This window comes from Neofelis nebulosa, chromosome 2 (assembly GCF_028018385.1).
Source record: "Neofelis nebulosa isolate mNeoNeb1 chromosome 2, mNeoNeb1.pri, whole genome shotgun sequence".
In the NCBI taxonomy this organism is placed as follows: domain Eukaryota; kingdom Metazoa; phylum Chordata; class Mammalia; order Carnivora; family Felidae; genus Neofelis; species Neofelis nebulosa.
The window spans coordinates 136,303,652-136,327,020 of record NC_080783.1 but is presented as its reverse complement, the minus strand read 5'-3'; the positions used below and the strand labels follow the sequence as shown (position 1 = coordinate 136,327,020).

The 23,369-nt window shown below is 37.8% G+C and overlaps 1 protein-coding gene across 10 annotated transcripts in view; it reads left to right on the top strand.

Annotated features, from left to right (window-relative positions):
• The window catches only part of CDC14A (cell division cycle 14A), a 187,151-nt gene that overhangs the window by 123,366 nt on the left and 40,416 nt on the right, over window positions 1-23,369 (top strand). For all 10 annotated transcript variants that reach the window (XR_009257914.1, XR_009257913.1, XM_058716415.1 and 7 more), the window contains one exon: window positions 19,456-19,615. Coding sequence is in view for 8 of the 10 variants with exons in the window: in XM_058716415.1 (XP_058572398.1) it covers window positions 19,456-19,615 (160 nt within the window). In the remaining 2 variants the exon portion in view is untranslated. The remainder of the gene's footprint in view (window positions 1-19,455; window positions 19,616-23,369) is intronic.

The following is a 23,369-nucleotide window of genomic DNA, read 5'->3' as shown; positions in this document are numbered from 1 at the left end:
TGTTTTTGAGAAAGAGAGAGAGAGAATATGAGTGGGTGAGGGGCAGAGAGAGAGGGGAGACACAGAATCTGAAGCAGGCTCCAGGCTCTGAGTTGACAGCACAGAGCCCAATGCAGGGCTCAAACCCATGAACCATGAGATCATGACCTGAGCCAAAACCAAGAGTCAGATGCTTAACCGACTGAGCCACCCAGGTGCCCCTATTTGCTGCAGTTTTAAAATTAATCTTGGTACCTGGGAGTGTAAACCCTCCATCTTTGATCGTATTTGAGATTGCTTTTACCTTCTGTTATCTAGGTCTTCTTTAACTTCTCTCAATTTTAAAAATATTGCTAGTTTTCTGTGAAGAGGTATTGTGTGTCTTTTGTGCATTTATTCCTACATATTTGAAGTTATTGAATGCATTAGAAAAGGTATTATTTTTTAGGTTTTATTTTCTGATTGTTTAAAGCTGGTACTTAGAAATACAATTGATTTTTTATTTTAGAGTATATATTCACTTATTTATTTATTTATTTATTTATTTATTTTTAAGTTTTTTTTAAAAAAATTTAAATTCAAGTTAGTTAACATACAGTGTAGTCTTGGCTTCAGGAGTGGAACTCAGTGATTCATCTCTTACATATGACACCCAGGGCTCATCCTGAAAAGTGCCCTCTTTAGTACCCATCACACATTTAACTCATCCCTCCACCCACCTCCCCTACAGCAACCTTCAATTTGTTCTCTGTATTTAAGAGTCTCTTATGGTTTGACTCTCTCTTTGTTTTTATCTTATTTTTCTTTCCTTTCCCCTATGCTTATCTGCTGTGTTTCTCAAATTCCACATGAGTGAAATCATATGATATCTGTGTTCTTCTGACTTATTTTACATAGCATATTCCATCCACGTTGTTGCAAATAGAAAGATTTCAGTCTTTTTGATTGCCAAGTAGTATTCCATTGTGTGTATATATATATCTATATATATACTACATCTTCACATAGGTTTTTAAATCGAGGTATAATACACATACAATAAAGTGTAAAGATCTTAGTTCTGTGAGTTTTAATTATGTATACTTGTGTAACCACAACACAAGACAAGATACAGAACATTTTCAACACCCTAGGAAGTTCTCTTATGTTCCTGTTCAGTTTGTTTCCCCCGTCACACTCCAAAAGCAATCTCTTTCTTTCTTTTTTAAAAATTGAGGTATAACTGACATTTAACATACTAGTTTCAGAGAGTACAACATGATGATTTGGGATTTCTACACATTGCAAAATGATCACCACATTTTAAATCTAGTTTTAAACTGTCATTATACATAGTTGCAGAATTTTTTTCTTGTGGTGAGAATTTTTAAGATCTGTTCTCTAAGAACTTTCAAATATACAAATACAGTATTATTAAATAGTCATCATGCTGCATATTACATCCTCTGGACTTACTTATCTTGTAACTGGAAGTTTGTTCCTTTTGACCCCCTTCTAGCAACCACCCCCCACTTCTGGGAACCACCATCTGTTCTCTGTATCTATGAGCTTAGTTTCATTTTGTTTTTGTTTTTGTTTTGTGGATTCCACATATAAGTAAGATCATATGGGATTTGTTTTCTCTGTCTGACTTATTTCACTTAGCATAATGCCCTCAAGGTCCATCCATATTGTCGCAAATAGCAAGATTTCCTTTATTTTTATGGCTGAATGATATCTCATTTTACATATATATATATATATATATACACACACACACACATATATGTGTGTATACATACACGTGTGTGTATATATATATATATATATACATGTGTATATACATATATATATGTAAAATGAAATATATATATATATATGTATATATATATATATATATGACACATTTCCTTTATCTGTTCATCTACCACAAATGCTTAGGTTGTTTCTATGTTTGGCTATTGTAAGTAATGCTATAATGAAGTGCAGATAATTTTTTGAGTTAGTGTTTTTATTCTCTACATATGAATGCACAGACGTGCAAATGCTGGATTGTGTGGTAGTTCTATTTTAATTTTTTGAGGAACCTCCATACTGTTTTCCACAGTAAGTGCACCAATTTATATTCCCACTCATTGCACACAGGGGTTCCCTTTTAATCACTTTCTAACTTCTAGCACCATAGCTTTGTTTTGCTTGTTCTTGGGTTTTTTTTCTTTGCAGAATATTGTTTTTGAGATACATTCATGTTAAGTATATCAGTAGTTTGTTTCTTTTTATTACTTAGTATTCCATTACGTAAATGTATCATGACATATTGACCCATACAACTGTTGATGGATATTTGGGTGATGTTTAGTTTTGGGTTATTATGAATGAAACTGCTGTGAATATTCTTCTGCCAGTCTTTTTGTGGATATATGTCTAAATTTCCTTTATTTAAATACCTAGGAGGGGGATCTGGGTGGGTTAGTAGGTTGAGCATCCAACTTCAGCTTGGGTCATGCTCTCGTGGTCTGTGGGTTTGAGCCCCGTGTTGGGCTCTGTGCTGACAGCTCGGAGCCTGGAGCCTGCTTCGGATTCTGTGTCTCCCTCTCTCTTTGCACCTCCCCCAGTCGCACTTTGTCTCTCTCTCTCTCAGAAATGAATAAACATTAAAAAAAAATTTAATACCTAGGAATGAAGTTCTGGATCATAGGGTTAGATATAGTTTAACTTTATAAAGAACAATTTTCCAAGGTGGTTAAATCATTTTATATACTACTTGAATGAGTAGGAGTTCTAATTGTTCCACATCTTTGCCAACATTTTGTTTTGTAAACTTGTTTTTGGGTCAAGAGTGGAGCCATTCTGGTTGGTGTGAAATAGTCTATGAATCTGTATTTTCCTGATGACTTAAATGATGTTGAACATCTTTCCATATACATACGTATCTTTTGTGAGATGTTTGGCCAAGTCTTTGCCTATTAAATTTTTTGTCTTTTTGTTGATTGTAGTAGTTTTTAAAATATATTTTATGTTATTTTATTTTTTTAACATGAAATATATTTCATTTTTCCCACCATCCCCCCTTTTCTTGCAGAATTTCCAAGGTATTATTTTATTTTAAAAACATTTTCTGAACTTACTACAAAACCATTATTTTTCACAGTGCTATATACAGAGTTGATGGAAAATATGTTGTTTTTCTACAAATTATTTAATATTAGGAACAGCAGTTAAAAGTTGTATGTTGCATCTTTACACAAGGCACTGCTTTTCAGTGAGATTTTTTTTTAAAGTTGAGGTGTAACTGACATACAACATTACATTAGTTTCAGGTGTATAACAATGATTTGATATATGTATGTACATTTTAGATATAAGTCTTTTGTCAAATATATGTGCTGTGTGTCTTTTAATGAACAGAACTTAAAATTTTGCTGTAATTGGTTTTTGAAAATCAGGCATATATCTTGTTACCTTACTAATTTCACTTGCTAGTTCTGGTAGTTTTCCTTATTGCTAAGATTTCCAGTACAGTGTTAGAGGTGGTGAAGATGAACATTCTTGTCTTGCTCTTAATATTAGAGGGAAAGCATTCAGTCTTTCGCCATTACATATGGTGGTAGCTGTGGGGCTTTCACAGAGGACTTTTATCTGAATGAGGAAATTTCCTTCCATTTCCTTCCAGTTTATTGAGAGTCTCTATTAATAATGGGTATTGAATTTTCTCAGTTTTTTCCTACACCTATCGAGATAATCATATAATTTTTTCTCCTTTATTCTGCTAATGTGAATCACATTGATTTTCAAATGTGAAGCTATGATGGTCATGATGTGCTTTTATGTTTTCATATGGCTGGATTTGATATGCTAATGTTTTCTTAAGGATTTTTGTGCCTGTATTTACGAAAGGTAATGATGGGTGATTTTCTTTTCTTGTAATACTTTTAAGTTTTGGTATCAAGGTTATGCTGACTTCATAAGATGAATTGTGAGGCATTTCCATCTCTATTTTCTAAAAAGAATATTATAAGATGGTATTAATTGGATTTGAGGGGTAGGATAGGGAATTAGGAGATGAGTCGTTTGGAGATGAGGGTCTAGTTGATGTTGGATGACCTGGAAGGGTTAGTCTTGTTGTGTGATGGGTTAAGCCAGGGTGTGTGCCATGATGGGTTTGGTTCTGAAAGTCTTTTAGAGCCAGGTGGTGGGTCATCAGTAGAAGCCCTGAGGTAAGGGCCATCAGGTGACTTTCTATTAAGCAATTCCTGGGGGTATGGTGGTCAAGGGGATGAGCAAGGCTCCCCAGTGGGACCACTTGCTTAGGTGTCTGGAAGAGGAGTGTGAGGTACCCAGGTACTCTCCATTGCACTGCAGGGTGGTGCTGTGGCCCACTGGTGGGCAGGTGCCGGGTCACAGGAAGCCTGAGGTTCTGTAGTGACTATATACCTATGTTCATTTCCTCCCCTGTTTTTAACAATACTTTCTGGAAAGTAGATTTCACATTTTACATGCCTTTCTCTAACCATTCTGAACATAACCTCAACCCTTCTCCTAAGCTCCGTTATATATGTGTGTGTGTGTGTGTGTGTGTTGTGTATACACACACTGTTAATTAGAATTTTTATTCTGAGATTAACATGCAGTTGTAAGAAATAATAGGGCTCCTATGTATTTACCCAATTTCCCTGCATGCTAATATCTTGCAAAATTACAGTATAATACTGCGATCAGGATTTAACATTTATGCAATTAAGAGACAGACCTATCGCTACGTTCCTCACATTGCCTTTTTATAGCCACACTCATTTTTTTCCTGCCCTTATCCTCTTGAACTTCTGACAGCTGCTGATGTGTTCTCCATGTATATGTTATATCATTTTGAGAATATTATGTATATGGAATCATAGAGTATGCAGCCTTTTAGGCTGGGCCTTTTCCATTCAGTGTAATTCTCCAGAGGTTCATCCAGGCTGCTGCACATATCAGTAACGTGTTCCTTCTTACGGCTCAGTAGTATTCCAGGGTTTGAATGTACTGCTGTTTGTTAACCATGAAGAATGGCTGTGTTGTTTACAGTTTTTGGCTATTATGAATAAAGATGGTATAAATGTTTGTATCTAGATTGTCATGTGAGCATAAGTTTTCATTTCTCTGGGATAAGTGCCCAAGACTACAGTTGCTGAGTTGTGTGGTACATGTTTAGTTTTATAAGAAACTGTCAAACTGTTTTCTAGAGTGGCTGTTTAATTTTACATTCTCACCAACAATGCATGAATGATTGAGTTTTTCTTTATATTTTCCAGCATTTGGTAATGTTGCTGTTTTTTATTTTAGTCGTTCAGATAGGTGTATAATGATATATCATTATGGTTAATCTGCATTTCCCTAGTAAGTAACAATGAGCAACTTCTCATGTACTTATTTGCCATCCATGTATCTTTTTGGCGAAGTGTCTATTCAAATCTTTTGTCCATTCTTTGTTGAATTGTTTGTTTTCTCATTATTGAGTTTTTAGAGTTCTTTTTACATTCTCGCTCCTAGTTTTTTATCTGATAGATATTTTGAAAATATGTTCTCTCAGTCTATAGCTTGTCTTTCATTCTCTAAATAGGATCTTTCACAGAGGAAAAATTTTAAATTTTGATAAAGTCCCATTTATCATTTTTTTTCATTTTTTTAGATGAGGCTTTTAGTATCAAACCTAAGATCTCTCTGCTTAGCTCTGGATCCCCATGATTTTTCAGATTTTTTTAAAAGGTTTGTAGTAATGTGTTTTCATTTAAGTTGGTGATTCATTTTGAGTTAATTTTTGTGGGACGTGTGAGACTTAGGTCAAGGTTCATTTTTTTTGTTTTTTTTTTTTTTTTGCCTGTGGATGTCCAGTTGCTCCAGGACTGTTTGTTGAAAAGGTTATCCTTTCTCCCTTGAATTGCTTTGACGTCTTTGTTATGAAGGGCATAGGTATAGATCTACTTCTTTGTTCTTTATTCTGTGTGTTCCATGGGTGTATATATCTGTCCTTCTAATACCACACTCTTTTGATACTGTACCTATATCGTAAGCCTTAACATTAGAAGAGTGGTTCCTCTTACTTTCTACTTCTTTAACAAAATGTCTTCAGAAGGCCAGATCCTCTTCTTTTTTGTGTAAATTTTAGGATAATGTCATCCATATCTACAGAAAAGTCATGCTGCGATTGGGATAGGCATGGATTAAATCTCTATCTTGATTTGGGGAGGATTGACCTCTTTAGTACTATAGAGTTTTCCAGTCCATAAACACAATATGTCTCTTCATTTATTTAGATCTCTTTTGATTTCTTTCATTAGCATTGTGTAGCTTTCTACATAATGTCCTATTTTGTTAGATTTACATACAATGTCAACTTGTATGTAGATTTACATACAATGTCTACATACAAGTCCTATTTTGTTAGATTTATACCTAAGTATTTCACTTTCTTTTGAGTGATTATAAATAGTATTATATTTTAAATTTGGGTGTTCATTGCTAGTATGTAGAAATACAGTTGATTTTCTATCTATGTTTATTTTGTATCCTGAAATTTAGGGGTGTGTGTGTGTGTGTGTGTGTGTGTGTGTGTGTGTATGCACACATGTGAGTTCCTGGGCACTTCTGCAAAGACAATCATGTTGTCTGCAGATAGGGACAGTTTTATTTCCTTTCCAATCTGCATGTCTTTTATTTTCTTCTCTTCCCTTGGTATAGTTTGAACTTCTAGCACTATGATGAATAAGAGTGGTTAGAGCAGACATTCTTTACTTGTTCCCAATCTTGGGGTTAGGGGGAAGCATCTAGGCATTCATCATTATATGTAATGTTAATTAGAGGGTTGCTATAGATGTACTTTATCAAGTGGAGGAGATTCCCCTCCATTTTCCCAAAAGTTTTTATCATGAATAGGTATTGAATTTTGTCAAATCCTTTTTCTGCATTGATTGGTACGATCATGCCATTTTCTTCATTAGCCTGTTAATGTGGTGGATTGCATTGATTTTTAAAAATAAAGTTTATTTATTTATTTTGAGAGACAGAGGGGTGGGGGAGAGAAGGAGAGAGGTATAGAGAAAAACAAAGAAAGCTCAAACTGAGTACTTACAACATCCACCCTCCTGACTGGGGAAGCCCCCTGGGCTCTGGTGAAGAGCTGGCTGGAGTCCTGTTTGAGGGTCCTGGGCAGAGTGTCCTCCCCTCAGGTGAGACTTCCAGCTAGCTATTCCCACCAGGGCAATACATATACTACCTGAGTGTGATCTATGGTCAGTCATTAAGTTTGCTTATGTGCAGTCCTGAGTGAGCTGTCTTAACTGTGACACACATCCGTATGGCCAACAGGCACATGAAAAGATGCTCAATGTCGCTCCTCATCAGGGAAATACAAATCAAAACCACACTCAGATACCACCTCACGCCAGTCAGAGTGGCCAAAATGAACAAATCTGCAGTCAGAGTGGCCAAAATGAACAAATCAGGAGACTATAGATGCTGGAGAGGATGTGGAGAAACAGGAACCCTCTTGTACTGTTGGTGGGAATGCAAACTGGTGCAGCCACTCTGGAAAACAGTGTGGAGGTTCCTCAAAAAATTAAAAATAGGCCTACCCTATGACCCAGCAGTAGCACTGCTAGGAATTTACCCATGGGATACAGGAGTACTGATGCATAGGGGCACTTGTACCCCAATGTTTATAGCAGCACTCTCAACAATAGCCAAATTATGGAAAGAGCCTAAATGTCCATCAACTGATGAATGGATAAAGAAATTGTGGTTTATATACACAATGGAGTACTACGTGGCAATGAGAAAGAATGAAATATAGCCCTTTGTAGCAATGTGGATAGAACTGGAGAGTGTTATGCTAAGTGAAATAAGTCATATAGAGAAAGACAGCTACCATATGTTTTCACTCTTATGTGGATCCTGAGAAACTTAACAGAAACCCATGGGGGAGGGGAAGGAAAAAAAAAGAGGTTAGAGTGGGAGAGAGCCAAAGCATAAGAGACTCCTAAAAACTGAGAACAAATGAGGGTTGATGGGGGGTGGGAGGGAAGGGAGGATGGGTGATGGGTATTGAAGAGGGCATCTTTTGGGATGAGCACTGGGTGTTGTATGGAAACCGATTTGACAATACATTTCAAAAAAAAAAATTAACTGTGTCTCACAATCTTAGGAGCCTGGGCATCTGCACATTCCTCTTCCCACCCTGATCCATTCCAAGGGGCCAGCCTGGTCTGGCTCAAGGAAGAGGCTGAGGCACGTTAATTCCTCTTGGAGTCAGGAACAGAAGGGCCAGTTCTGATCCTGAGTCCAGATATGGAGTACAAGCCAAGTACGCCTCCATGACTGCATTCGTGCAGCTCTGGGCAGAAATGCATGACAAATCACACCAACAGCTTCTATTGAATTGATTGAATATGATTGAATCAATCAAAGGTTGAATTGAATTCAATCAATGATTGAACTGATGTACTTTGAAGCTGGAGGAAGGGGCCATAAGCCAAGGAATATGGGCAGCCACTAGCTGCTGAAAAAAACAAGGAAAACAGATTCTCCCTTTAGAGCCTCCAGAAAGAATCAAGCCTGCCAATACCTTGACTTTAGCTCAGTGAAACCGATGTTGGCCTTCTGACTTCCAGAAGTGTTTGAAAGTAAATAAGTATTCTTCTGAACCACTAGGTGTTTGTCAATGTGTTAGAGCAGCTTTGTATAGATAGGAAGCTCATGGATGTGTGTAGATAGTGTATACTGGTGTAGATAGTCAGTAACTATGTACAGTAGGATACACAGATCCTCTGTGAACATGGGCATTCTGAACTTCTCTCATTCATCACAGTGCTACTTTGGGCTATTTAAAGTAGGAGAGTCCTGAGATCCACATGTTATTTAAAGAACACTGGGATGCAGCCATGTGTAAGATGAATAGGGTGGAGGGAGATTGAAAAAGGACTATTGCCATCTAAAGGGGATGGGTCTTGGGGCACCTGGGTGGCTCAGCTGGTTAAGCGCCTGACTTCCGCTCAGGTCATGATCTCATGGTTCATGAGTTGGAGCCCCACATTGGGCTCTGTGCTGAAAGCCCAGAGCCTGGATCCTGCTTCGTATTCTGTGACTCCCTCTCTCTCTGCCCACCACCCACCACCACCCCCCCCCCCGCCCACCTCTAGCTCATGCTCTGTCTCTGTATTTCTCAAAAATAAATAAAAAACACATTAAAAAATTAAAAAAAGTAAGAGGAATGGGTCTTGTTGAAGGGGCTAGAAGTTAGAGTGAGGGGTTAGAGATGGATGGGTACCAGGGACGTTTCAAGGAAGTCAGTCTCAGGCTTTGAAGCCTGACTAATGATGAGAGATGAAGAGAGTGACACCAACGATGACGCAAAAACATGAATAAGTCACACATTCATTAAGAAAAAAGTAAGAGGATTAAAAAGTTTTCTGACAGGTTTTCATCTGTCAAAAATGACTGTACAAGTTAGAGGGGTTATACTCTTTTAGAAGTGAAAGTGCCACTCAGTGCCTTTTAGGTAAGATAAATTCTAAATCTGTGACTTTAGGGAAGCACACCCTGCTAGTCCTCAAAGACCAAAATATGGCCAGGTGTTTGATTTCTGCATCTTGAAGAAAACTTCCTCTATCTCCCCAGCAGTAAAAGGGATGTTTATTAGCATCCTCGTGAGTTGATGAACTTCCGTATTGACAGATCAAGACCTCTTCCTCGTTATGGTCTGAAATCTTATAGTTCAGTTTTTTCTTAGGATATAAATAAAATCGTTTGCAAAACAACGATCAAATGTTTTTTTCTTCTACTCGAAACTGTTGTTCTTAAGCTGAAAATTCCACTGTGAACCCCAAATCTGTGTTCTACCAACCATCCTCAAAGTTTTTAAAACGATGCACAAACACGTCTCTTTTATTATTGAACCAAGTCTAAACTCATCCTTCACAGGGACAGCCTGTGGAAATCCAGAGGTGGGATCAGGCTGCTTTTATGATTTGTGTGATTCTATGTATGGAATGCTCAGTTTGTGGCACTGTGCTGATCTCTGGATCATGATCCATTAAAACTTTCATTCATTAGAAAGGAAGCCTTCAGGGGCTGGTATTGGGTTTCCACAGGGGCTTTAGCCTAGGAAGATTCTTTTCTATGGGCCTGATATAATAATGTTGTTTTTTACTTATGCATTTATTTTTAATTTAAAAATTTTTATTGAGATGTAATTGACATAACATTATATTCGTTTCAGGTGTACAACATAATATTTGATATTTGTATATATTGTGGAATAATCACCACAATAAATCTAGAACGTCCATCACCACAACTAGTTACAAATTTCTTTTTCTTGTGATGAGAGCTTTCAAGATTCATTCTCTTAACAACCTTCAGTTATACAGTATGGTGTTATTTAACTATAGTCATGATGCTGCACGTTACATCCCCAGAACTCATTTATTTTATAATTGGAAGTTTGTGCCTCTCAACCCCCTTCACCCATTTCACCTCTGTCCCCCATTCTGGCAACCACCATCTATTCTCTGTATCTATGAATTCTTTCCTTTTTTTCCTTTAGATTTCACATGTAAGTGAGGTCACACAGTGTTTGTCTTTATTTTCTGACTTCACTTAGCACAATACCCTCAAGTTTCATTCATGTTGCAAATGGCAAGATTTCCTTTTTACGGCTAATATTGTGATATTTATCAGAATGTGTGTGTGTGTATTCACATTTTCTTTATTCATTCATTCATTCATTCATTCATTTATTCATTAATGGACACTTTGGTTTCTAAAATGACTTTGCTATTATAGATGATGTTGCAATGAACATGAGAGAATATATATCTTTTCAAAATAGTGTTTTCATTCCATGGAGACATGGAATTGTTGGATCATTTGTAATCCTATTTAAAATTCTTTGAGGAGGGGTGCCTGGGTGGCTCAGTCAGTTAAGCATCTGACTTTGGCTCAGGTCATGATCTCATAGTTTGTGAGTTCAGGCCCCGCATCGGGCTCTGTGCTGACAGGTCAGAGCCTGGTGCCTGCCTCAGATTCTGTGTCTCCCTCTCTCTCTTTGCCCCTCCCACCTCACACTCTGTCTTTCTCTCTCTCTCAAAAATAAAGATTAAAAAAAAATTTTTTTTTATTCTTTGAGGATCTTCGATACTGTTTTCTGTAATAGCTGCACCAATTTACATTCCCACCAACAGTGCACAAGAGTTTTCTTTTCTCCACAGTCTTTCCAACGCTTGTTATTTCTTGTTTTTTTTTAAAGTTTAGTTATTTATTTGGAGAGAGAGAAAGAGAGTGTGAGTGGGGGTAGGGGCAGAGAAGGAGAGAGAGAGAGAGAGAGAGAATATCCCAAGCAGGCTCCATGCTGTCAGCACAGAGTCTGATGTGGGGCTTGATCTCACAAACTGTGAGATCATGACCTGAGCCAAAATCAAGAGTCAGACACTTAACTGACTGAGCCACCCAGGTGCCCCCTTGTTTTTTGTTTTTTGTTTTTGTTTTTTTGATAATAATCATTCTGACAGGTCTGACAGGTGTGAAGTGATATCTCATTGTGGTTTTGATTTGCATTTCCATGATGATTAGTAATGTTGAGCACCTTTTCCTACACCTGTTGGCTGTCTGTATGTCTTTGGGAAAATGTCTATTCACATCCTCTGCCCATTTTTAAATCTGATTTTTTTTGCTATTGGGTTGTATGAGTTCTTCATATATTATGATAGTAACCCCTTTTCAGACATACATTTGCAAATATTTCCTCCCTTTTGGTAGGTTGCCTTTTCTCATTTTGTTGAGGGTTTCCTTTGGTATGCAGAAGCTTTTTAGTTTGATGTAGTCCTACTTGTTTATTTTTGTTTTTGTTGCCTTTGCTTTTGATTTCAGAGGCAAAAATTCATTGCCAAGGCTGATGTCAAGGAGCTTATTGCCTATGATTTTTTCTATGAGTTTTATGGTTTCAGGTCTTATGTACAATTCTTTAATTCATTTTGAGTTGACCTTTATGTATGGTGTAATATAGTGGCCTGGTTTCATTCTTTTGCATATGGCTCCCCAGGGTTCCCAATACCCATTTATTGAAGAAACTGTCCTTTCCCCATTGTGTATCTTTGACTCCTTTGTCATAAATTAATTTACCATACATGTGTGGGTTTGTTTCTGGGCTTACTATTTTGTTTCACCAATCTATGTCTGCATTAATGTCCTTACCATACTGTTTTGATTATTTTAGTTTTGTAATATAGTTTGAAATTAGGAAGTGTGATGCTTCCAGATTTGTTCTTCTTTCTCAAGATTGATTTGGCTGTTTGGGGTCTTGTGTGGGTTCTATACAAATTTTAGGATTGTTTTTTTATTTCTGTGAAAGGTGGCATTGGGATCTTGATGGGGATTGCATTGACTCTGTAGATCACTTTGGACAGTATCAACATTTTAACAGTATTAATTCTCCCAAACCATGAACATGGAAGTTCTTTTAATTTTAAATTTCCTCCTGACACAGAGAGAACTCACATAAAGCCTAAATCTGGACCCTGCAGATTGTTTTGTCTTTGTGAAGTAGAGCTACTGTTTTGAATAAAGTTATCTTAAGGGAGCAACAATTTTGTGGTTGGACTCTCTTTTATTCCTAAATCCATAAATCAAGAACTCCTCCTTTTTGCTTTATTATCATAGATATTGTCATCAACTTCCATTCAGTTGGATATTTGTCAACATTCTAATTTAGTTGTAAGCCTTCAGTTGTCTGTCATACTTCTTAAATAATAATTCGCAAAAGAATCATTTGGGGATCTTATTAAATGCAGTTTCTGGTTCACTAGGTCAGTGTGCGACCTGAGATTCTGCATTTCTAACCAGCTCCCAGGTGATGTGTGATGTTGCTGGTCCCCAACCACATTGTATAACAAGGGTCCATGGGTCATTCTTACCCTGTAAATATCAACTTGCCACATTCAATTGGGTGCTTGTAGCATTTGGTAAGTTTCATAGTTGGGATGAGCAACATCAGAAATTAGCAGTTAAACCATTGCCTTTTCTTTTCGGAAATTACCAAAAACAAGATGAAGAAAACTTGTTCAAGAAAATGGAAAAATTCTTGAGAGATCTAACAGTAATGCCTGGAGTTTTTAATTATAATTGATTCCTCCTGTTTCTTTTTTGTAATTTTTTTTTAGATACATGAAATAGTTCAGGAAATATATATTAAGTTTTTTAATAATGTATTTTAAAGATTTAAGAATTTATCTTTCTAAAATACAGAAATTAAAACCTAGACTACTGTAAACTGGAATTTAAAATAGCCAGAGACAATGTCATGGTTTATTTATAAGAATAACAAGCACATTGCATAGGTTCGAGTTTGCACTATTTGACAATCACGTTTTTGCAGCAACACCCATTTCTAAACTTCTGAACTGCTCTTCAGTATTTACTATTGCACCATCTTATTCCTTGGTTGACTACCAATTGTATTGAATCTATTAGCTAAGCAAAGATGAAATCCTAATGTGGGTTCCAGTATCGAGGATAAGGTATATGTAAGAATTGTGGACAATGATGACATCAGAAATGTACCTTGAAATACTCTTGTCAATTACTAAAGCCAGGAGATTGAATGCTTTTTGTTTTATTTCTTGTGTGAAAAGGGTTAGAGGTGGATAAAGAATGTACTGTAAGCGATAATGCATCCAGTTTAGTTGTAAAGTTTGTATTTTGTCGTGATACCATTGAACCAGCTTCCGACTGTGGGGGTCTATGCCTAAATAGAATTAGCTTTGGGAATTCTCTAATTTTTTCTCTTCCAGTTACATGTCCTTGTGGGATTCAGAATCAAGAGCTTTCCCATCTACCCTCAAATTCTCTTTCTTAACATCTTCCCAGTAAGTCTTCCCTATGTACCAAACTATGAGGTGAACTTGAACACCTGTCTCCTTTCCACCTCCTGAATCGTGGGTACTGCTTTCTGGTCTGTCTGCCTTTGATGTCAAGTTAGACCATTTCATCAGTCCAGTTCTTTAAACAGGGAACTACCTCTGTTTCCGTAATAGCCCTGGGGCAGTGGAGTACAGGAGGCATGCAGGGCAGACTGGTGCTCCAGTCACAGCTAGAGCAGGCCTAAGTCAGACTAGAAAATGGGCTGGGTTTCTTTAAAGAGTGGCCAAATTTGGTGGCCTTGGATGGACACTGAGGTTAGGGTACTGGACAGATATGTGTCCAGGATGGAAGAAGTGATGAAGACAGAGTCAAGATGGTGGAGAGATAGGCTTCATTTGGACTCAAGGGTGTGAGGGAGAAGAGGTCAGTTACAAACAGAAACACCCGTAATGATACAACTACCTTGCCTTTCTTTTGAGGAGTTTTAAAAGCAGATAAAAAAAATTATTTTTTATTTGAGGGACTGTGCACATGCATGAGCGAGGGAGAGGGGTAGAGGGAGGGAGAGAGAGTGGGAGAGGGAGAGAGAGAGAGAGAGAGAGAGAGAGAAAATCCTAAGCAGACTCCATGCTCAGTATGGAGCCCAATGTGGGTCTCGGTCCCATGACCCTAGAATCATGACCTGAGCCGAGATCAAGAGTCGGACACCCAACCGTCTGAACCACCCAGATGCCCCTAAAAGCAGATATTTAAGAAGACTTGTGAAGGCCATGACTTCGCTTGTAATGAAGCCTGGTTAATTATTTCTTATGTCCCAGGCCTAACTGACCCAGGGCCATGACTTGGCCAAAAACACTTGACCCGCAACACTGGCTACCTCTCTCAAAAGGCTCTGTTTAAGTCAAGACAGATCTCTTCCTGTTATTTCAAAGCACATGTTCTTTTGGCAGAGGCTCGTGCTGTCTTAGAAAATCCACTACGTTAGATTTGCTTTGAGCCGGTGTGTTAGCTTCATAGGATGTGATTTTTAAATGCTACCTAAAAATACACGTTGTACGTCTTCTGTTTGAGATGAGGCTTTTAAGGAGTAATAGACACCACAATAAAAGCCAGCGTGGTTTCTATTGTCAATAAGAGAGGAATTTGCATGGCGTGCTGCTTTTTCATAAGGAGCACTTGCGTAGAGCATCTCTTAGCAACACACAAATCAGCTTTGACACCTGATTCATCTTTAATATTCAGGTTCACATCAAGTCTTCCCAGTGATGGGACAGATTGAGTCTTTTAAACCAAGCAAGTGAAAGGTGTCACTTTGTGATTTTTCCATCTTTAGGTTGGCAGCAGCCTCAGAGTTTTCCTTTGGTAACATTTTGGAACTGGAATTTTTTTCAGTGTGGCCTCTTCGGTCCTCCAACTCCTCGGTTTCCATTTCCACTTCATGTTTTTCATCCCCAAAGACTTTGTAATGTTGGGATAAACTTTGAGATCAAATCTAAACTCCTGGGGCACCTGGGTGGCTCAGTCAAGTTAAGCGACCAATTCTTGATTTTGGCTCAGGTCATGATCTCATGGTTGTAGATCAAGCCCTGTGTTGGGCTCCACACTGATTGTGTGGCCTACTTGGTACTTTCCCTCCCTCTCTCTTTGTCCCTCCCCTGCTCATGCTCTCTTTCTCTCTCTCTTTCTCTGAAAATAAATAAGTCTTAAAACATAAAAAAATCTAAATTCCTCAGAGTGGCGTTCAGGGCCCGTCACAAACTGCTTGCTGCTTACTTCTGTCATATCCTCTGCTTCAGCCAAATCAAACAGCCCAGTTATCCAAACATGCTGGGTTCTTTGATATCACTATTTCTTCAAGCCCCTGTTGTGTTTCTTTGCTCTGGGAAAACTCTTTACTGGCTAAGTTCTGCTAATCTTTCTAGATACTTCTGAATTCTCAGGGATCTTCTTCCTGATTCTTTCAGATTGAGTTAAGGGCATGTCTTGGTCATAGAGCTTTAAAATTGGATTTCAGTTGTTTGCTTTTCTTGTACTTAACTGGGAACTTTTGAGGGACAGGAATTCTGTGTTTAACCTGTATATCTCTCTCCTTTCTGGATGTTTCATTTATCTGAATTTTTCTCTGTCTGTGGCAAAGCTGAATCTTCTCTCCCTGTGAAATAGTAGTTCTTTAATACTGAGCGTTTTGGCCAGAGGCTCAAGGTACTCATTTATGAATTTAACAGTTACTTTTTTGAATTGTTCATACCGTGTCAAGGACTATGCTGTTTATTACTATTGGAAGGATATGAGAGTCAACCATCAGATAAAGAGTTATACTAGATGTAGCATTAAGTGGAAAAAATCTGGAGGAATAAAAAATTAAAGCAAGGATTTCTGAAAATGCAAGGTAGCATGGAGGCTATACCATGGTTTTATGAAGGTTATCACAAAGGAAGCAAAACTTAAAAGTATTTTTTGAATATGTATTTTGGCAGTTGGTATAGAAACATTGAATGTAACTCAGTGATTATGGTAACCTCATCAATTTATATATCTTTTTTAAAAAGTTTATTTATTTTGAGAGAGAGAGGGAAAGAGAGGAAGAGAAAGAATCCCAGGCAGTCTCCACACTCAGCACAGAGCCCGATGTGGGGGTCCATCTCATGAACTGTGAGATCATGACCTGAGTCAGAATCAAGAGTTGGGACGCTCAACTGACTGAGCCACCCAGGTGCCCCTAAGTTTATATATCTTAAGCTCAGAAAATCTGCCGTAATAGAAGGCAGATACTGCCACACTCCCTAGGAACTGGTGTGTGTAGACTTCTGGAGTTTTTATTTTATTCATATATTTAAACCTTCACCTCGTTTTTGTTTTAAAATTTAATTTGTTTAAAAACATGCTGGAGATTTCTTAAGATAATTTAATGAATTCCAATTTTAGAACAATGTTAGAAATGCTAAGTTAGTCTTATATATGGACAACATATTTTATATGTAGAGCCTCTATACTGTCTCAGAAATAGGATCTAAAGGTGTTCCTTTTTCCTTTTGCTTTATTTGGAAAAGAGCAAAAATTAAAAGAAAAAAAAACACTTCTTATTTGAAAGTGGGGTAGGATATTATATGTAAAAAAAAGCCTCACAGCCATCCAGTCTTATCCTATGCTGTTAACGTTTGGGCGCTTACTAAATTGACTTCTTTCTAAAGTTATTTATAAATACTGTTGTTAAAACAATCTAGTGATGTGCTGTCTGCTATCTTTTATGTTAACAACTTTAAAGGTTCCTTTCTGTACTAACTCTAGCTTTGGTCTGCTTTGATCTGTTTATTTATCACTTAATGTTTTATTTTCAAAAGCATCTGAGGCACATTGTTTTAAAAAAGTCAAACAGTGGGTTCCTGGGTGGCTCAGTCATTTAAGCTCCTAACTTCAGCTCAGGTCATGATCCCATGGCTGGTGAGTTTGAGCCCCGCATCAGGCTCTCAACTGTCAGTGCAGTGCCCGCTTCAGATCCTCTGTCTCCCTCTCTCTCTGCCCCTCTCCCACCCTCATAAATGAATAAACATTAAAAAAAAAAAAAAGTCAAACAGTATAGACATGCAATAAAAAGTGAAAGTTTCCTTTCATTCTTGGGAGTAACCAGTCAGTGTTTTCCTATATATTCTTCCAGATAACTGAAGTTTGGGTTAAATTATAACTTTTTTTTAATACAAAAAAAATGGGATCACACTTTCCACACTCTGTCACTTATATTTTCATTTACTAATGCTTTATTTCATAGCTGCTCTTCTCTATCACCACATGTAGGTCCATCCCAGGATTTCTACTGGCTGTATAATATTTCACGGAATGGATTTACTATGATTTAATAAGCCAGTTGTCCATTAGGTATCTCCAGTTTTCTTTTTTATTACAAATAATGCTGCAGTAATCATTTTCTCATCTTGTATACAGGCATGTATCTCTATAGGGTGATACTTGGACGTGTATATGCTTGGTTGGAGGTATTGCACATGTAAAATTTTGCTGCAATTTAAAAGTTTATATTTTATTCAAGACTTAAACAGTATTTAACCATAAGCAAAAGTTCTGATTTGAAAGTCAACTCTTTTAAAAAGGAAAGGTGGATTCCTTTCTTGAGGGCACAATGAGATTACGTAATTCAAGGAGGACTTTTTGTCATTGTTTTTCTTCTCATGTTTTAACCTGAATTTTATGTGGAATCTTTGAGAGAAAGTACTCCTTAGCCTTCTGTTGCCTCAAAAAATAAATCTCTGTTCTTATTGGTAGCATCTCCTTGATAATGCTGTTATTTCACTGGATGTTAATACTCATTATGATGAACCATAATTTTAGCTTAATTCTATTCTGTACAATATGACATAGAATAGAATGGGGTAGCATCCGATGGGGTAACTTATCTTGAAAGAAATGCATGAAGTTGACTCTAATAATAAAATTTAAAACCGAGAGTATCCTTTTATATACATATTTGAAGTCCTTTTCTTGTAATCTTAAAAGTAGTTATAATTGTGCCTTATTGAATAAAAGAAAACTTACAGATGAAGCATATTTTCTTTTTCTTTTTTTCTTCATGTTTATTTATTTTTGAGAAAGCGAGAGCATATTTTGAGAAAGCGAGAGCATCTCTCTGGAGAGGCCAGAGAGATGGAGAATCCCAAGCTGGCTCCGTGCTGACAGTGTCAGGGTCCCTCCCGACATGGGGCCTGAACCCTTCAACTGCAGGATCGTGACTTGAGCCGAAACCAATAATTGGATGCTTAACTGACTGAGCCACTCAGGCGCCCCCACATTTTCTTTTTCTTAAAGGATAAGCTAATTGAGGCTACATACCTTACTTTTATGTGGGACGAGTAGGTTTCTGAAGTTTTTTCTGAAGTTCTTCCAGGGCCTTTCATGGAGCCACACACAATTAGGTATTTAGTACTCTTTTAGGCAATATCCCTGTTTAACTCAAGTTTCTTCACATACACCTTTGAGTCCACTTCACTCCAGCTGTTTTTATAGACATATCAAATTGCTATTTGAGAAATACCTTACAGATATTAGATTCATATTTAAAAAAATTTTTTATGTTTATTCATTTTTGAAAGACAGAGAGAGACAGAGCACAAGCAGGGGTGGGGCGGAGAGAGAGGGGGACACAGAATCTGAAATAGGCTTCAGGCTCTGAGCTTTCAGCACAGAGCCCGATGTGGGGCTCGAACTCAAAAACCACGAGATCATGACCTGAACCGAAGTCGGATGCTCAACTGACTCAGCCACCCAGGCGACCCTAGATTCATATTTAAAAGGCAAATGGGCTTATAGTCTTTACTGCTGTGAAATGTATTATAAACATCTGAGAACCTTAATAGTCAACTCATATATGGTTATATTATAGACATATATTGGAAGATAGGTATTTGTGTTTCATATAGAACGTTATTATTTATTCTGACTTTCAGAAAATGACTGTTTAAAAAAATTCTAAAATTTCATAATCTTTCTAGTCTGCCTTGTAAAGGCATATCTGCTAATCTTTTTATTTAGAAGATATACTTTCAAGGAGATGATAGTAATGTATTTTACAGATTATTTTGTTTTCTCTCTTTTTTACAGAAAACAAGCATCGTTATGGGTCCAAGGAGACATTTTCCGATCCAAAATGAAAAATAGACCATCCAATGAAGGGAGTATTAACAAAATTCTTTCTAGCTTGGATGATATGTCTATTGGTGGAAACTTATCTAAAACACAAAACGTGGAAAGATTTGGAGAGGTAAGTTTTCCTCTGGAAGATTTTCATGTCTCCTTAAGACTAATGTTCTGCATTTCTTTGTTTCCTAGCTGAACACATATAACATAGGAATGTCTCCTTTCTGAGATGCTGAGAGTGCCAATATTTTTAGGTGTAGTTATCCACTGATAAAACAAGAATCAGAGCAAAGAAAGCAGTTATCCTTAAAAGTAAAAAAGCTGTAACTTACGGAACACAATTGTAAAGGAGGGTACTCTAGGGGCGCCTGGGTGGCGCAGTCGGTTAAGCGTCCGACTTCAGCCAGGTCACGATCTCGCGGTCCGTGAGTTCGAGCCCCGCGTCAGGCTCTGGGCCGATGGCTCGGAGCCTGGAGCCTGTTTCCGATTCTGTGTCTCCCTCTCTCTCTGCCCCTCCCCCGTTCATGCTCTGTCTCTCTCTGTCCCAAAAATAAATAAAAAAATGTTGAAAAAAAAAAAAAAAAAATAAAGGAGGGTACTCTGGTTTGGAGAGTATTTACAAAAAGGAAATAGAAAAACAAAGTTTCTATTTGAAGATGGAAATGGATATAAAGAGGAAAAAATTAATGTGACAATTGAAAAAATAATATATACCACAAGTGGTTTTGTGAAAGGCTCAAATGCATGTTGGTTTCTAAAGTCCAGAGTTGAAAACATAATTAGGGGCAATTTTTTTTTTAATGGAGGCTCTATAATATAAGCAAACCACTTTAAACTGGTAATATCCATGGTCTCATTTAATCTTTGTAACTAACTGGTGAATTAGGCAGTATGATCTCCATTAAAAAGGGGGTTTTAAAATTTATTTGAGAGGGAGAGATAGAGAAAGAGAGAGAGAGGAGAGACAGTGGGGTGAGGGGCAGAGGGAAAGAGAGAGAGAATCCCAAGCAGACTCCATGTGGAGCCGGATGTGGGGCTCAATCCCACGATCCTGGGATCCTGACCTGAGCTGAAATCGAGTTGGACACTTAACTGACTGAGCCACCCAAGCACCCCTCTATTTTATAGTAAGGAAATTGAATGTCACCGAAGTTCTAACCTCTGTGATTCCATTCCACATCTATCTGATTCTGAATCTGTTTTTTCTGTTACACCCTGCTACCTAAAAATGGAAGTGACTTAGAACAGGTAGGATCATGGGCATTCTTGGAGCTAGAAGCAACCTTGAAATCATTTGTTCCACTTCCCCTCTGGTGCGGATCAGAAACCAGGGCCCCACCAACTCTGTTCCTTGCTGAAGGTCACAGCATTAATTAATAGTAGGACTACCTTGAGACTAGGAGTCTACCTCCTGGTTTAGCTTTTTCTACCACAATATGCCTGAGGTAAGCTAAGCGCTTGGTTTGTATTCATATTTTTATGTCCCTAAAGGAACAAAAAAAGCCGTTAAAAATATTTAAGCCACAAGTGTGGATTTACATTCTATTTGGACGTTTGACCTGGACAAGGGCCTTGAACAAAAGTCTGGTTCCGGCTTGGCCCTCAGGGAACCCCAAATGGAAGGAACACATCATAACTCTCTTAGGTCAACAAGTGGCATGCCAAACAGGTTTCTTTCACCAAGAAAGATAACCGGAGTGCTTATGCTAGGGAGAGTGGGCTTTCTTCAAGGACACAGGATGGGGACTGCCAGAAGAACCAATTTTTCAGCCCCATGGTCTCTACTCCAGGACAGCCACTGATGAAGCGGCCAAGTTTACTGGTGTGAGTCATCTGTCCTGACAAAATGTAAATCTCAGCCAAGGTCATGTTGATGTTCACAGCCTTTGTTAACTTTTTCTTGTCTCTTTGTAGTAGTCTGGCCTATTCAAAGCAAACAAAAAGGATCTGAACTGACATTTTAATGTGATAATATAGCTAAGCAAGAATACTTTTCTTGCTCTGGTCAGCATTTCCTTCTTAGGGTTTGTTCAAGTAAACAGGGCTTTGAGTTATGACCTCTGAAAAGAGGCACATACAATTTATCCATCTATCTGAGAAACATATTTATCTTATGGGAATATGATGTTTCCTATGTCATAATCTGTATTAAACTAACATCTGGTAGTTAGAACATTTTGTTCTCATACTTTTTTAGATCTCTTTTAGTCGAATTTAAGAATAATTAACATTTATTTCTCACTAGAAGATGAAAAATGAAATATGATTGAAATTTAAAATGTCAATTTTATTTATTTATTTATTTATTTATTTAAATAGAATTTATTGTCAAATTGGCTAACATACAGTGTGTAAAGTGTGCTCTTGGTTTTTGGGGTAGATTCCCATGTTTCATCGCTTACATATAACATCCAGTGCTCATCCCAACAAGTGCCCTCCTCAGTGCCCAGCACCCATTTTCCCCTCTCCCCCACCCTCCCATCCACCCTCAGTTTGTTCTCTGTGTTTATTATAGTCTCTTATGGTTTTCCTCCCTCTCGTTTGAAATTATTTTTCCCCTTCCCTTCCCCTGTAGTCTTCTGTTAAGTTTCTCAAGATCCACATATGAGTGAAAACATATGATGTCTGCCCTTCTCTGACTTACTAAAATAAGTCAATTTTAAATATGAGCATGTATTCAGGTATTGGGCAGTTTCTCTTCCTCTTCCTTATTCCCGGAACCCCCAATTTATTACTTTAACTCTAGCCATTCAGAAGTGTTATTATTTTTGAAATTAGAGTGCAGAAATGAAAGAATTCAGAAATACCACTGAATGGTGGTACACTTAAGATCTCAGACAGTGACATATATGACACTGCATGAGCATGGGTGAGGGAGGGGCAGAACAGAATCCGAAGCAGTTTCCAGGCTCTGAGCTGCCAGCACAGAGCCTGACGCAGGGCTTGAACCATGGACCTCGAGATCATGACCTGAGCCCAAGTCCGATGCTTAACCAGCTGAGCCACCCAGGTGCCCTGTGGGGCTGTTATTTAAACAGAAGTGCTCTGGCCTCAGAGTCTGTACTCAGCCACGCACTGTGAGGCCTTTCTCTGTATCATGCTGCCTCCCCATGACGTCCTACATGTGGCTTTAGTATATTGCATCAGTAATTTTTTTAAAATAAAAAAATTTTATTTAGTTTATTTTTTGAGAGAGAGACAGAGCAAGTGAGCAGGAGAGGGACAGAGAGAATCCTAAGAAGGCTCTGAGCTGTCAGCACAGAGCCTGACATGGGACTTGAACTCATGAACCATGAGGTCCTGACCTGAGCTGAAGTCCAGAGTCAGGCACTTAACCAACTGAGCCACCAGGCACCCATACATCAGTAACTTTGAACATAACCTTAGCCAGCCTGTCCTAATACATTTCTCCTGGAACTGTGATTGTTGTTAACTTTTCCTACTCCAGGGTGATAATCCAGTATTAGCACACTAAACAGATGCTCTTGACTTCGAGATATTAATTAGGTATAAGTGCTGCTAATGTTCAGACAAGTTCACATAAATTGACAATCAGGTAAATAAGAATGTAGTGTTTTATTTAATTAATTAATTTTTAAAGATTTGATTTTTAAGCAATCTCTACACCCAAGTGTGGGGCTGGAACCCACAACCTGAAATCAAGAGTTGAACACTCCACCAACTGAGCCATCCAGGTACCCTGAGAATGTAGTGTTTTAATGACATGAAGATACTGTAATTTATAAAGTCCTTTGCTCTTTTACATCAAATCCTCATGTTCAGGGTGCATCTTAGAAAAAAATCCATGAAGTCAAAAATTAAATCTCTAAGGCCCTACTTTCAAGCACTGTTCTGTCCACTCTGATTTTTAATGTTTA